At 37.6% G+C, this 16,837-nt stretch overlaps 1 protein-coding gene across 1 annotated transcript in view; it reads left to right on the top strand.

Moving 5' to 3' along the window:
• Positions 1-550: 550 nt before the first annotated feature.
• The window catches only part of LOC117964659 (sulfhydryl oxidase 2-like), a 34,217-nt gene continuing 17,930 nt past the window's right edge, over positions 551-16,837 (top strand). The window contains exons 1-2 of the mRNA XM_059005300.1: positions 551-929; positions 15,282-15,382. Of these exons, the coding sequence (XP_058861283.1) occupies positions 668-929; positions 15,282-15,382 (363 nt within the window). The 5' untranslated portion in view covers positions 551-667. The remainder of the gene's footprint in view (positions 930-15,281; positions 15,383-16,837) is intronic.

Genomic DNA, 16,837 nt, shown 5'->3' with positions numbered 1-16,837 from the left:
GCTGACAGGTATCACTTAAAACAGAAAGGAACCTGTTAAAAACGTGTTAATTGTATGATGACATGTCCTGCCTTGTTTAAGAAGTTTTTCAGTACCAATCAATGACAATGAGAAAGTGTCTCCTGGCAATCTGAAATTTCTCTGCGCATTTACATAGACTAGTGCAGATGCTTACATTAAAGAAGATTAAATAGTGTTGTTCCTTTTGTAAGTAAATTAGTGACAAAATTGAATTTGATCAGAAAAGGAATACGATTTCATCCTTTTTTAAAACCTTTTTTTTTTTTTAGTTTTCTGATCATTAGCATAAATTATATTATTCTATACAAACTTTAACAGTATATTCACATATTGTGTCACTTAGAAATGTGATACAAAAATATTAAAATGCTTCTCAAGGACACTAATTTGGTTATGGAATCCTCATGAACAGCGAATATACAGTATCACAATTTTAACAACTACCACGGTGTTGCTCATTGGTTGCCTCGGATGTCACGCAGAAAACGGACTCGCATTTCTATCACGACACATAAGCCAAACCCCTTAACTGAACCCGCCCCGGTTGCTAAGAAGGCGGTTGCTAGGCCCATTTCCCGGTGACGTGTACTGAGGCCCAGCCTCGATCCTCCTTCCAGCTGGTTCAGTAGCACATTAGAGCCGCGACATGGCGACGGGTAGCAGCAGTCCTTGTTCTATTGCTTTCTTACTCGGCTTGTACAGTCTCTTTTTTTCTGTTTTCATTTGCTGGACGCAGGCCGCTCATCTATATTCCAGCGAGGATCCTGTTACCATTCTGCACAGCGGCACAGTGAAGCAGACCCTGCAAAATTCGTCCAGTGCCTGGCTTGTCCAGTTCTACTCGTCGTGGTGCGGTCACTGCATCCAGTACTCGCCGACATGGAAAGCATTGGCAGGGGACGTTAAAGGTAGGGTTTACCGCTACATTATTACGTGGTATAGTTACAAGGATTTCATTAAATTCCTCCATCAGGACGTCGGACCTACAGTGTAAACATCTCCAAAGCTCTGCACGAGACTGAACCTCAATATGAGGTCCTTGTCATGCCCAGGCATTGAACATTTAGTGTCTATTTCACATAAATGTCATAACTGCAAATAGGCCTTTCATTCCTTAGTTTAAAACACATCATTCAAGTCATTTTACAAACAACGGTGTACTAGTGATGTATGTTGTTGTGAGTTGTATTATCGGCTTGCAGTCGATTCAGGCTTTACATTTGTGTTGTGTGTGTGTGTGTGTGTGGAAATGTTAAGTGATCGGACAAGAGACAGCAATCGTGTTAACCAGCACGTTTGTGCATACACAGGTATTTTCGTTTTTCAGCCACGCCATACTGGGTTAAATATTCGTAGGATGTGTGAAAAACGGAGGCAGTTATAATTATCTAATTGTTGAGACATTGCAATAAAAAGCAAACTCTATCCAGTATATCTATCGCAGCCCAATTACACTCTATCCAGCCTAATTACACACTATATCCAGTATTTCTATTACAGCCTAATTACACACTCTATCCAATATCTCTGTTACAGCCTAATTACACACTTTATCCAGTATTTCTATTACAGCCTAATTACACACTCTATCCAGTATTTCTATTACAGCCTAATTACACACTTGTTGCAAACAGTTGGGTTCCCTCTTTTTCCGCCTCCTCTTGAAAAGCAGCTGACTGTACAACAGTGCAGTACCTGTCGGTATTTTGATCATGAATGACAAACATGTACAGGTATACTAGAAGTGGAACGTTTGTGCAACATGTTAATTTGATAGCTGCACACTAGCAGCTGGTCTCTGCTCTGGCAGTCTGAACCTTTGGCTGTTTGAACAAGCTGCTTTCTCTAAAGTAGATGGTTTTTATTTAAAATGTTTTACCAGGAAGCCCAGGCCTTGTTTCCACTGAAAGCTTTACAGTAAATAGTGAGGGCAAAGCAAAAGGAGGGTGGTGCGTATTGTAGAAGGCTTCTGCCAGCTTAATCAATTAGAACACTGTAACGGTGGAATTTAATTGTCCTCAGTGTTGCAGAGTCAGCCTGTCCAACCATCAATTCCTGCAGTGATGTCAATGTTTTGTACACTAAGATGAACACGGGCAGAGGGAGCTGTGTAAAGCACCCAGTTACACACCTGAGTAAAATACAGTACAGCCGGCGTAGTCAAATATTATGTAAAGGTCCACAATTCCTGGTTACAGCAATGTCAAGGTCTGGAGAAATATTATCGCTCTGACTCCTATCCCCATAGCCACAAACACACAGATACACAAATATAGTTACATGAGCTGTTGGTTTCAGAGTGCTTCACAATTTTTTATTTTTTTGAAGTAACTATCTTTTTTCAATAGTTTGCCTTTTTATGTCTTAACTCCATGAGTTCCTTCCCTGCCAACAGTGGCGACGCGTGGGGGGGGGGGCACGCCTGGTCACGTGCCCCCCCCCCAGGTTTCTGCCAGGCAGTGGCTTAGCCACTGTGTTAGGATCGTTCACACTGAAACATGTGTAAGAAATAAAGAAATTGCAATATTGTTATATATTTCGCTTCCCATTATAGTCTACCTGTGTGTTCACACAGGACGCCGTGCGGACGTGGCACGGGCGGCGCTGATTTTTCTTTTCGCTCACGGAGCGAACTTTTTATTTACCGCGTTACTATCAACCAATGGGAATACATAAGCAAGCTGCACTCGCTCAACCCCACACAGAGATGCATGTAACATATAGGCTGTGATTACTGTATATGCTATGTAGCCTAGCTACTACACACATAGATGGGGTAGAGGACATCTACTATGTAATGAGTAGCCTATTTATTTACTTAGAATGCACTCGCCTCTCGACATATCTTACTGCCAGCTGACCTCTCCAGCGGCCAGCCTATTAATAAAATTATAATTTTTTATGGATTGTGCAGCCAGCTTCATCAAGGGACGGTAACCAAGTCCATCCAGGTCTTGGAGATGGAGTGGTAAATGTACAACTTATTATTAATTGAATAACTAAAGAAATAAATCAGAATGAAAACAGTTCTGGACGCTGCTGAGAAAGAAACGGCAAAACTGTCAATTCCTGAGTTTGGTTACCTATTCGTTTTCATTCTGATTATTTGTTTAGGCTAAAGTGCGTCTGTCAGCTCAACAAAGCTTGATAGGCTAGCGAATGTCAGTGCAGTGTGATACCATAAAAACGAGTGGCTGGATTTGCTGTCAATCAACCAAAGTTTTTTGTTGGATCAGCTGTTCGTATATATTTATTTATTTATTTTTTTTAAAAGGCACTGTAGTTATACAATGTAGTTAATGCAACTGTGTGCACAAGTCCTTCCTCCCCCGAACCTCCAGAAGATTAGGTACCACCGACAGTCCTGCGTCAGTCAAACGGTAATTAAATTAGTCAGGATTTGTGAAATTAAATAAAATGGTTTGCTTTGCTTTGAACACCAAATGTTAGTTAACAAAAATGAACAACCATAAGTACAAATGAAATTCTATCTAGTTATTTTTATTTATTATCATAATGTGAAATTGAAATCTGATGCGCATGTTAAAAGTTCAAGTCCTTTGCTTTGTATTTCCTTTTTTGTTTTCAATTGGAAGTGTTCTGAACTGTTTTTTTTTTTTTTTGCACAACAGTGTATTTGGTTACTGGATCTTCTGTTAAAAAAAAAAAAAGATTGTTCTTTTATTTTTCGAAAATAAAACATCAATTCATTAATAAGAAATCAGGTTGCCAATTGCACCACTGTGACTACTCGCCTTAATAAAGTTACCATTTCCTCCCTCTCCTGAAAAAAAATCCTGGCTACGCCACTGTTGCCAGGGTTTATTTAAAAATACGTAAGTGCGCAGTTTATTTCAAACTTTCAAAACTTAACATAACCAAAGAGTGTCTAAGACCCTTCACCGTTATATTTACAGCTATATTTGGAGTTTTTCTACAACAAAAAAGCGAAACCACCAATGCCAGAGACATCAACAGAAACTGAACCTGACTCTTCTGTAGTTCAGAATGTTATTAACAGCACGAGAGTGTGACGATACTTCCATTTCAAACGCTCAGTTTAGTGCAGGTGCAGCTGTCTGTCGATAAGAGACCCTTGCCTGTAAAGTGTTGTTTGTGACAATCTGGCGTAGAACTGTTTGTGATGAAAGATCTGTGGTAATGTTAGAAAGCTAGCTTAGTGTTTACATAAAAATGGTTAAAATCAGGCATCGGGTTTGAGCACAGTTTTTTGTGGGGGGGGCTGTGCCCCACCAGTTTTTCAAGCCACGAGTCGCCAGTGCCTGCCAAAACCACAGAATTGTGTAACTGTTCATGTGTTGTATGTTTCTTTAACAGACCCACACAGTGTTTCTCCATTGCAAAAGCTAAGCATTTATTCAGCCTACTGTACAGTATTAACCATGCTTATGTGTGTGAGATTAATTAGACCTTCCTGTTGGAAGCTTGTATGCATTTCCAAGTCTGCCACAACAGCTGCTATATTCTCATAAACCAGGTAAACCCTAATCAAGTGAAATCTCCTTTGACTTTTTGGTACCCAGCTAATAAAGACCAAAGATATTTGCTTCATACTCGGTACACAATTGTGATGAAACCATTATTAAAAATGCGCATGGATACATCTACCGATGAATCTACCTGTTAATCAACTAATGTCCATAATATAAAGAGTGTGTGTATGTAGATATGGTTTAAACATTTAAACGCTGACACCTACATAGCATTTATACATTCATAAAAATGTACCAAAAGCACATCCCTAACAGTAACGCACCTGAGCTTGTTGCCAAAACAGTAGCTATGTAAGCTTGTAGTAAACGCCCAGTATGGATCAAACTGCTCTGCAGTTGCTGCATTGTTCATAATAGCCCTTACTGGGCTAGGAACCTGCCGCACTAAGGCCTGAGATACTGATGTATTTTAATGACCATGAAAAGTCTTGTTTTACTCTGACATTTAGTTGTCACATTCAGTTCAAAATTATTGTATATGGGCTGCTCTGTGGTAAAGTACCACCAAAGAGTGTGGTCATTTTAAAAGAATTAAATTATTAATTGGTCTGCACCGCCAAATCGGCTTACTGATAATCAGGATTTCTGCTTTAAATGGGATACAACTCAGGGAGACAGTTCTTCCCAATGCTATTTATGTCATTTTAATTGGGTCGTCACTTCATTTAATTGGGATATGGTATGTTCAAATGATGAACGGAGATTGCTTTTCAGAGCAAGACCGGTTAAAAGAACGAATGAGTTCGTGATTACGCTGTGACATGCGTAAACCATGTTGAACTCTTGAAGGAGCTGGAGTCTCCTGTGGTTTCTCAGGCTGCTGTTGCAAATAAAGTTGGCGTGTCAACATTGCAGGTGCCTCGCCTTGTGATTAAGATGTGATTTTATTCTTGTTCATTTAATGTAGAAATTAAAAACAGTGATTCATTTTGTTTCGGAATAATAAAAAAAAAGACGTATTTAACATTTAATCAATGTGATGTGATTTCATTCTTTTTCGGGATATTTTTACTTCTCCCGCGTCGTCATGATAAAACGGCGAGGACTGTACAAGAGTAACTGTATATTTTTAGTTGTCAGACTGAGAGATTAATAAAAGTAGGGTGAGCCATGTAATCTTAGCAATCGATTTAAAAATCTAGAATAAATAATTATTTGAATTTAGTAGATATGTGGTTTAGACGGATGTAATTTGAACTTTTCAAAACATTCTGAAGACCCAATAATATACCTAGAAAACCTCTAATATTTGTATTCGGTATTAAGGCTTTATACTCAAGGGATAACTTTTATTAATTCCAAAAACAAAATTGTTAGCCCACTGTTGGCAGGTAGAAAAGTAAAATAAATGATCAAATAAATACTGGTGTTTTGCAGTTTTAAACCTTCACTGCAATGAGGGGAAAAATACTTTGAAAGTGAGCAACTGCAACTAGAAACTACAAAATTGACCTGAAATAAAAAAAAAATTAAAAGAATTCTCCATTTTCTCAAGGCTCTGATAGTTTCTTCAGAAACGACATGCATGGTCTGCAAAACAGTTAACCCCCTTCCTCATACAAGAGTCTCGGGTATTCCCCAGCACGATCAGCGGCTGTTTTATTTCCTATGTGGTTTTGCCTCCAGGCACATGTTTGCTCTTAAATGTATCCGTGTTAGCTGAGGATTTGAATAGTCACAGCACGTCAGTGTCTAAAACGAGTGGATTGCTTTTCCTAAGAGCGGGTTGAGCAAGATGAACAAAGCAAAGGTGTTAAAAAATCTCACTGCGCCACCTTGTGAAATGTTAAAAAAACTTGAATTTGTTCTTATGAATGCTAGTTAGGCTTGTTGCTGTGGAAAATCAATAATTCTGCAACCCAGAGTGCATTCCGCGAAATCTCACCGCGATCCGCAATCGCGTTTTTCACAGGGGACTATTCATCTCTGTCTCTTTATAATTGCGATGGTCTTTGTCATAAAGCTCTAAGTATTTTACCATGGTAAGTATTATGGTTTTGGATAGTTCTTCCCCCTGGTGGACACTGTGCATTGAAGCTGTTCTGTAATTGCTCAATTCCCAAGTTGTCGTGTGACAATATATCGGTGATACTGAAGGGCTTATATACACATTTTCCTGTGTGTACTTATATCAGACCTGTATCGATACACTTTAATAAAATTGTATACAAGTCCTTTAACATCACAGATATTTTGATATCATCCCAGGGTGGATGAAAGTCAGTTTGTCTGTGTACGTCTGACACCATGGTATTTTGAGCGTTTCTCCCTCAAGAAAGGTGGACATATAATTTATATCTGAATTACAGTACAAATTGGTTGAAATACTATCCCCAAGTCAAAAGCTACTTCATTTATTATACTAATGATTACCCACATCTTCAAAGTATCTGAAATGTACGTCTTAAATTGTATAACTGCCCTTGTAGTTTTCATGAGAGATTATTGGTGTTATATTTAATTGTAACAGGATTACCAGAGCTGTTTCTTTTGACACTAATCCAGACCCCCACCTAGTACAACGGGACACTAAAGGCTGGGAGATGAATTTGATGTGTTTTATGTTTTAATGTGCAGTACAGTATGTGTGGTGTTCTGCGTTTCCGGTTTATTCCAAATTTTACTGAAAAATTGCAGGATTTTTTAACTGGACGTCAGTTTTTACTGATTTTATACCCATTTTTGTCTATTCAGTATTTTCCTGGTACTATTTTCTTGGAAATACACAATATTTTGATTAAAATGCTGTTTTATTTTGACTCCAACATTCAGATGTACACTGTATATCCTAGAATACAGCAGACGTTTAGACGTCATATGATCAAATAACATTCAAACGTGGTTCTCTGTCACTTCACAAACACATTCTCACCTGATTATGTTGGCCAATCAAAGTCTGATTATTGTGGCAATTGCTATAATGTTTTTAGTGGATGAGGAATGGAGAGAAAACGTAAATTAGTTCATATATTCAAAATAAAACAAATGTTTCGAAGTATGCAGTAATAGCAGTAGTGGGTCATATGAGGCAGATACTATTTCCGTCAGCACAGCGATTGCCCAAACGTTCACAAAGTACCAGCTAATTTGGGAATATGTGGCTTCGACTTGCACAGATTCTGCTTTATCATACATGCCAGGGACATTATTAATCAGAAACCAGAACTGCTACTCATCATATTCCACATGTAAAGTGTTTTTTCTGAGACTTTTTCCCCCGATTTTTACTGAAGTGTCAATTAAAAACTATTTTGTACTGATTTTTATCTCTATTTGTAATATGTAAAATAAACTCTGAAAAATTCCCAGATAAACGAAAAACGCGGAACACTAAGTGTGATATGATATCGACGTTTCAGAAGAATCTGCATTGTTAGTGACAGAGATGGAGAGCATTGCAAGAGAGTTGTTGTAATGGTCAGTACATTCATCAGCACTGTCACTTTTGGACTGTAGCTGTTCCTTTTTGGAACACTTTAGAAGACATGTATCTTGGATCGTTTTATATAACTTGTGTTTTTTAGCCAAATTCTTAATGTTGTTGCATACGTGTCAGTGTCTGCCCCAGCTGGTGATTACAGAGCTCGTGGTGGTTGAAGCCCAGCGCAACACAACAAGCCATTCAGCTGGCTGGCCTTACCCTGGAATTAGTTTTTCATTGTGGGAAAAGTGCACATTTGCTAAATAAACTGATAAAAAGAAAAGCACCTGCCCTGATCCCATAAAAGAGCAACTTATGTATGACATGCAAAGCCTGCAACTCTCAAGGTCGTCATGTTGATGTTTGAATGAAATGTAATGCCTGCAAAATGTATGCTCACTAACCAGAACACTGTTGAGGTCCCCCTCATGCTGCTCTTTTAATATATTAACTAGCAGAGATTTAAAGTAATGATGGTGTCTTATTACGGATTACTGTCAACCTCTGTGTGGATGATTATATTCGAGGAACTTCAGTCATCTTCCTTGGCCAACACGATCACTGGATCCATTTGTATGATTATGTAATTTCCACAAGTTATTGGGAAAACTATTGCAAATGTATTACATCACTATATAGTTAGTGTTCACATGCAAAAATGCATTTTAATATATGTGATTATTAGACACTTCCAAAGTCCTCATTGGTCCATGGGAGAACAGTGTTGCAGATGGATCTTCAGTTGCCAAAGCCTATTCCTGGGTGTGCTCCACAGTGCACATACTTCAGTGTTTTTTTGTTTTTTTTTAATCAATCCAAGTAGTTTCACTCGCATGTACACACTTTGCAAACAATTGCTAAGTATCCAAGTTCAAATTAGGTGTGTTTGCCTACTTTTTTCAATCACAAATATACAAGTTCAGAAACCTAGGGCTGCAACGAAGGGTACATTTTGACCTTCAAAGGTTCGGATCTTCGATGGTACTAATTTCCATAATTTACTTGTGATTAGAGATGTCATGGTATACCGGTTTGACAGTAAACCGTGGTATAAACTGCCACGGTTTTGAAACCGCAACCATTTTTCTATACCATGATTACCGAGTTCACACGGTTTAGGGCAATATGGGCATTTTTTTTTTCACCTTTTGTCTATGGGTGGGCCACTGTGTTTGTTTATTAGATCTAACTAATGAACACAGCCATCTCACGTTCTGAAAACTGCAATGCATGAGATTATCTGAGTAAGCTATTAAATAAGTGACGTCATATTTAATATAAACCGCCCTACTAAACAATGATCGCTAGCAAACATGATAGTCAGTAAACGAAACAAAAATACTCAAATCTCAACAACAAGGCACTGTAACTATTCATCACTGCCTTCCTATTCATTTACCAAACCAAAGAAGTAACAGTAGCTGTTAGCTATCGTATGGGTCAAGAGAAACGCAGTAAGTACACTCCAAGGCAGAGAATCAAAAAGTCTGTTTACTATTATATAACTAAGTCTAAGATGCTACAGGCATTTGTATTTTTCTTTTAAACAGTATTGTAAAGATGTTGCTGTGTCTGAGTTGATTAGTGTTGTAGGGATTTTGGTTTTATGTATTATAAAATGAATACAATTAATTATTCCCATTTAAAAAAAAAAAAAAAAAAAACACAACAATTTGCAGGTGCCGTCTTCTCATCATTAAGTTTTGCACTCTGCTGAGAGATCAGTGGGCGGGCGCTGCATGTCTTAAAACACACTTGATTGGCTATTGTTAGGTAACACTTTGCTTCTCTTAACTAATAGGATGCCGTCCAAACTGATAAAGATGAAGAGGGTATTAATTTGCAGTGGTCACATCCTTACCCTCTCTTGTTCCAGACCAAGACCAGAAAATGTTAATATTTTGGTGTTTCTCCACAGTAATTTGAAATAAAAAAGCAGCATTATTTTGCTGAGCCTGTGTGAGCTGGAGTGAACACTACTTCCAGCCAGGTAGTGCCTGATAGGACTGTAGTACCAGTGTGTTGTATGTTTTAAAACTTTTAAAGTTATTTTTCTTGTTAAATGATTTGACTTGAGTGTATTTCTTTTAAATAGCCATTTAAAAACGGATTACAACAAAGTGACATTATAGCGCGGTACGACGAGAAACGTGGTATGTTTTTTGGTGGTTACCATACCGTCAAAATTTGATACGATGACATCCCTATTTGTGATGTCACCATGTTTTATATTTGATTGAAAATCCTATATTACAGGTAATCCATATAAATGTAATACAACATTCACATGTAGTTTTAAAAATACGTTCTATAGAACGATTTCATGTTTTTATAATTTAAATAAAAATACGTGTTTATTTGTATGTAATTGAGGCTGCTTGCGATATATACAGTAAGCTTGCACTGCAGCAGCACCAACTGCAGTGGACTTAGGAAAACAAAGCTTTATTTAACACTCACCGTTCAAGCAGGTTCAGTCACAGTCACATTTTACTACTTTTAATATTACTACTACAAATAATAATAATGTCAACTTATGCTTGTCAAGTGACCCCGGAGATTGGTTGTGCCTCCATGATACATCAACAGTCGCTTGGACAGTTTGCATTCAACCAAACGCCAGAGGGGTTTCGAGACATTTCTTTCAATACAGCTTACGCTATACAACGCTTTGCTGTCGAGATGACCAATGAAAAAATTAAAGGTTTGCCTCTGGATAAGAAGAGCTAAAATTATTAGTGTTAGCATATATTTTGTATGTTTCAAACCTATTCTACCATAGCACTTCTCTTTACTGTCGTACACTAGGTATTCAGTGCTTTGACATACTATACCCTGCTGCAATGCACAGCAGCGGCACCATATAGAGTTGCTACGTATAACAATTTGGTAGTGGATTGTAATACAACAACTTTTGTTTTAGTAATATGCATTATACAAATCAAAAGATTGAATTTTGCATGCGATTGACATTTAAAAAAAAAAAACATAGTGAACGAACATTCGAACCTTTGAACACAGCCCTACAGAAACCGTATGTTAAAATATACCAAACCCAAATCTAACTCGGACTAAGAATATATTTTTATTTGTTTTTATTAGGAGCAAAAATAATACAAGATGGTTGCATGAATTAAATGAAAAAAACTGAAAATAAAATTTATTTTACAGAAAGTCCACAACTGTACCGCAGATCCTCGTCTTCCTTTATATAGGCAGGTGGTTTCCAACAAACAAGTAGTCCTCAAATCTGATAGGAGTTATTCATTAAAAATCTTGCTCAAAGATTCCTTATAGGAATTAACAGGCAAGATACTTTTCCCCCTTTTCATCTGTATCCAGGTACAGAATCAGGCTGGTAACCTCTTTGGGATCCAGTGCATAAAACAAGCAACAGAGACCAAGTCCTTATCAGGAACAAGCAGGAGTCTGCAGCTTCCAGCCGAAGACTGATCGAAAAGGCCGCGGCTCTCTAAAATATCTCTCTCTTTATACCCTTATAGAAAAGCCCAGAACTTTCTCATACTTTCCAGTAGTTTTCCAAAAAAACATTACACCCTACTCATCAGACATTACACCTTACCGCCTCACATGTCCCATAAATTGTTATTTTCATAGAAGAGTTTGTACTTTGTACCATTTTGATCTTTGTATTCTACTGAAAACCATTGTAACCTCAAGGCCATACATCCTTGAGACAATAACTCCCTAAAAGGTCTCGGGTTCCAGTATCATATACACAGCATAACATCTTGTTGGTCAGCTTGCCTTACTGACTGCTTAGTTTCATAAAGCAATGTTAACTTGTCTTAATGACCGTTAACAAGTTATTTCAGGCCTGTGTTACTACAACAGGATTGCTTGTCAGTGTGGGAGTTTGGTGAAAAATGAAATATAAAATATGTAACGTTATACAGATTGCCTGAAATAACTTAAACTGAAATAAAATGACTGGATTTCCTGCTCTGATATTTTGCAAGGTGCTCAACACAATGTTTTTGGCTGTGTAAATAACCCTCTAACTTTCTGGTGTGAATTATTGGAAACAATTTAGTGTTCACTACAGCATGACTTAAGACCATCCTCATAATAATGAGTAATCATGTGTAAAGTTATTTAGAATTGGGACTTTCAGTCTGCAACCCTGTGCATGATATAAAACCTCTGCCCCTTCTTTCCTGGATAGCTCCGAATTCTGGATTATGTATTAATGTGAAAACAAAATGCTAAATTGTACAACTAAACAGTGTATGTATGTTTTGCATTTGCATTTTCCTGCTCCAAACATGCTTCTAAACCAAGCGCTGATCCATGCAGCCTTAGCAAAGTGCCTGAGGAAGATTGTTTTGTGATCTGACTATGCTGTATTTTGATAATGGTCAACGACACAGAATGCAGGTTTCAATGTCTCCAATAGCAGAGACAGATGATTGCAGTGGGATAGTCTGCTTATTCTTATTTACAGTATTCCAACTTTTTTAGGTAAGTGTAGAAATCTTTATTTTTTGTACAAACTCCACATGTGTAATAATCCTTGGTAAAAACATTGGAAGCTGACTTGTGCAGTGTCATGTGAATTGTAGATATTAATCTAATAACAAGTCTTGGCATTAAAATACATTTTTAATGACGTTGCTATACGTATTTTATTTACTCCATGCTCCTAAATATACCTGTATCATTAAATGTTTGTTCTTTAATCTATATGACAGATAATGTTCTAATTCTGTTTACCATCAGCTGAATATTTATTTATTTATTTATTTATTTATTTATTTATTTATTATGTTAGAATTTTTGTAACAAACTGCATCTTCTCGTTTTGATAATACTAAGTTACTGTTTTAGGGTTTTTGGTGAAGTCAAATATAAAATCAATTGCAGTAATTTAAGTAATGTAGAGTAGTATTTCTCTGTTTTTGGTAATCCTTCATTTATAACCAACAGTATTAATTTTTGACGATTATCATACCGTGCAAATGTTATCCAGCCCATCCCTAATATGCAGTGCCCTCAGTGGGGTTGCCCTGCTTTTAGCATGGTGTTGTGATCTCCACTTGTTTAAGGAAGCAGTGGTGGCTGTTTCCATGCAGGCTCGGGAGCTGCTGTTTCCATGCAGGCTCGGGAGCTGCTGTTTCCATGCAGGCTCGGGAGCTGCTGTTTCCATGCAGGCTCGGGAGCTGCTGTTTCCATGCAGGCTCGGGAGCGGCTGTTTCCATGCAGGCTCGGGAGCGGCTGTTTCCATGCAGGCTCGGGAGCTGCTGTTTCCATGCAGGCTCGGGAGCTGCTGTCTCCCATCTGCTCTGTTCTCAGTAGCAGGCTGCTGTCAGGAGGAGGGGTGGGAGGCTGCATTGTTTCGGAGTGCTCCGGCTTGCATTACCATGATAGTGCCTCCATTCATTGTTTAAGTTTGGAGAGGAGCAGACAGACAGGTGGGAGCTAGGCGCAGGGCACAGAATAAATAGCAAATGCCCCAAAAATCCCCTCCTCCTTTTCTTTCACAGTGAAAGCCATTCCCTCTTTGTCTTCACGTGAAGGCTTGTCCATCTGCTCCCCTGGATGGTTGCAGTCAGCACTGGCAGCCTTAGTTATTTTTGTTGTTGTTTTCAGTAGCCTATTTATTTGTAGTATTTAGTTATTTGTAGAGCTGGTTTGGAGTATATCCACACATGCTGTGGCTTATCTAACCAATGTAGAGTGCTGATTGCTTTGTACTGAACGAGACCAAGCCATGGAGAGCACAGTGCTGCAATAACAAACAGCCAGTTGAGAAGTTTGAAGCCCACGTGTGCATAAGACATGGTTAAGGATCTAGAGCTATCATTAAAAATGTCTTCCTGGTGTGGTACAGAACAGTAGATGGGGAATTTTCAAATAACTATAACTTGGACTGAAAGTTTATATAACATTATTGCTGCTGTGTGGTTTTTTTTTTAAAACCTATACTCAATCAGCAACCTTTTTCAAGTTTTGTTTCCTACTATTGGCACCGTTAATATTTCTAATTTTGTTTTAATTCTCTCATTAACCCCTCAATCTCATAACTGACACACAAAACAAACCTGTTCAAACTGATCAGTTGTTAGACAGATTGTTAACAGTGGTATTTACACTGAGGATAAAGTACATTTACATTAAATACATGTACATTTTATAAATATTTCCATGTTTTGCTGGAGGTGTTGGTTATGAGCTACACAACTGTGCCAGGCTGCACTAGTGAGTTAAACAGTAATATTTAAAAAAATAATGAAGAGCATATGTGTCTACAGTCCTTCCAGAAACTCTTGACTTTTCTCGCCTTGTTTCAACGTTATTTTGTTATTTGTACAGAGTCAGTGGGTGTCGGGCAAAACTCTGGGACATACATAGAATGGTGTATAAATACAAAGTGGCATAGCTTTTCTCATAATTACCGTGTGTGTTAGAAACAACTTAAACCCTTTCAGATTTTTGTATAAAAACAATTACATTTGTAAAATTTCACTCTGAAACTTAAATCTGACTCTGGGACAGGGGTCGGTTATGAGATTCAGAATATGTAAAATGTATCGAGTTATTGTGCAGAGTAGATTACAATGTTACCTTTCTAAAAATATATAATTTTCAATGGGAAATTAATTTGTTTTGAGAAATATGACAGCTGGACACCAAGTTACATAGTTATTTGAAAATTCCCCAGATATCTCCAGGGGGGGAAAAAAAAAAAAACTGTTTCTAGAAGGTCATTGCATGTTGGGCATGCTACTCTTTACCTGAATCCAGGGCAATATAACATTAGACATGACTTGTATAATAATTATAGCAAAACTCACAAAACAGTGGTCAGGGATGCAGCTTTCTGCAGGATTGTATACCTGCACCAGGTATGATGCGCTTATGATGTCACTTTGAAATTAAATCAAATGCTACTTAACATTGTTTCCTTTTAAAATATTCAAAATAATTGTGTCCTAAATAAGTTTCAAAGCATGTGTCTTTGTACTGTGTCTGAATTAACTGCTTCTACACTCCTATATACAGTGCACCTAAGACCAGCAACAATGTATGTTTTATTTTACAATATAATGTGTAGATTTCAGGACCACCCTATACTCTAAATAATAGTAAAAATACCTTATAATATGCCTTTAGTTGAGGCTGTGCGGTCAAGTGACTGGGAGGCAGTGTGGTCTAGTGGTTACTCAGCAAAGGGATTCAGGGCCTGTTCATCTGGACATTAAAACTGCTTAGTGTGAGTTATATGAAGAAGCTGATCCCACAGTTTCTAAAGTGTTTGTATGCAGTCTAGTGCACCGTGGTTTTGATTGTGGGGTTCTTTACAGATTGGGAGCCAGCTATTCAAATAGGCGTGCTGGACTGTGCAGATGAGAAGAACTTTGATGTCTGTAAAGAGTTTGGCGTCCACTTCTATCCTACCTTCAGGGTAAGTCGAAACACCAACAACAATTTCATTCTGTATTTTAATAGATTTATCATCCATACTGATATAGTCAATAGTGCAAAATGTAGACATACTATTAAAAAAATAACACATTCAATAACATATGTTTAGACTACAATTTGTTTTTCAGTGTAGTTCTTGCAACTGGACAGTTTGGGAACTGAAAAAAAAAAGTTGCAGGGGAGGGGAGGGAGTTCATGGCTTCAAAGTGAAAAGCCCCAGTCACACCTGGAATGATAATGATAACAATAACCATTTTTAAAAATCATTCCAGTTCAAATGAATGGAGGAGAACGATAACAGTCATTGTAAATGAGAACGATAGCTATCGTTTCGATCACTTTCAGAGCGTTTTTTTTTTTTTTTTTTTTCCCTGCTGTAACAATAACATGTTCCTGGCCAGTCAGGGCTGTATTAAATGTGACATCACCTACCTGGTGTTTTATATATTATTTTAAACACGTTAAACAGTAAATACAGGCATTGCAATGATTTACTACAGAGAAGACTGCCCTCCACTGTTCCACCGCAGAACATCACGTCGGAAAACTGGTTCTAGTATACATCAAGGAATCTTTCTTTTTTTTTTTTTTTAAATTGTTATAAATTATTTGATTAAACAGCCATTAATGTATAATTATAGCACAAGCATGATGTGTGATCCTATGTGCTCCATAAAGACATGTCAGTCTGCATATTGTAGTTGCTTTTTTTTTTTTGCTTTAAATAAGTCATTAGTATAAATATATACACATTTATTTTCGTCTCTCGTCATATTAGGTAAGGTATAGTCAACGACACATACCATGTTCTTATTTTATGTTTCAAGTTAATGGGAAGTGGTTGTACCCAAGGCGACCGTGCATACTTCCTTGAGGCAATACCCACGGCATAATTTTCAGCACTTGACTATACCAGCGAGCGTGTGGAATTCCCCTAGCTCCTCCCTACTCTGTAGTATTCTGTGTACCCACACTCGTCTTTTCTGTCTCCTATGCCTTCTGTTGATCTAATACAACAGGGGTATTTCTTAATGTTCCTCATCACTGTCACTCATCTTGCTGGAAAAAAGTGGGCGTGTACTAAAAAGTTGATTGGCATTTGCTGTACAATATATCTGAGCCCTTTTTCGTTCTGGTGTACCCGCTCTGTAAACGGTTTATGGTTATGGTTATCGTTCCAGGTGTGACCAGAGCTTTAGAATTATAAAAGGTAATTTGTCAAATGATTTCAAGATTGATTGTTTATTTTTTTAATAAACATTTTCTTTGAGAGATCTACATCACATTGTTGAGCAAGTCTAAGGAAAGTAATACTCTGAATTCAGCTGTTTAATCTAAGTTTAAACATCCTTTCTTTTCCATACAATGTGTATAAGAACAGAATACTCTGAACGTTCATGGAGTGCTGTGGTTATTTAGTTGTCATTTTGTGTTC

The sequence above is a fragment of the Acipenser ruthenus genome, chromosome 31, assembly GCF_902713425.1.
Source record: "Acipenser ruthenus chromosome 31, fAciRut3.2 maternal haplotype, whole genome shotgun sequence".
NCBI classification, from domain to species: domain Eukaryota; kingdom Metazoa; phylum Chordata; class Actinopteri; order Acipenseriformes; family Acipenseridae; genus Acipenser; species Acipenser ruthenus.
Note: the sequence above shows the minus strand (reverse complement) of the source record. Positions and strands in the feature narration are given on the sequence as shown.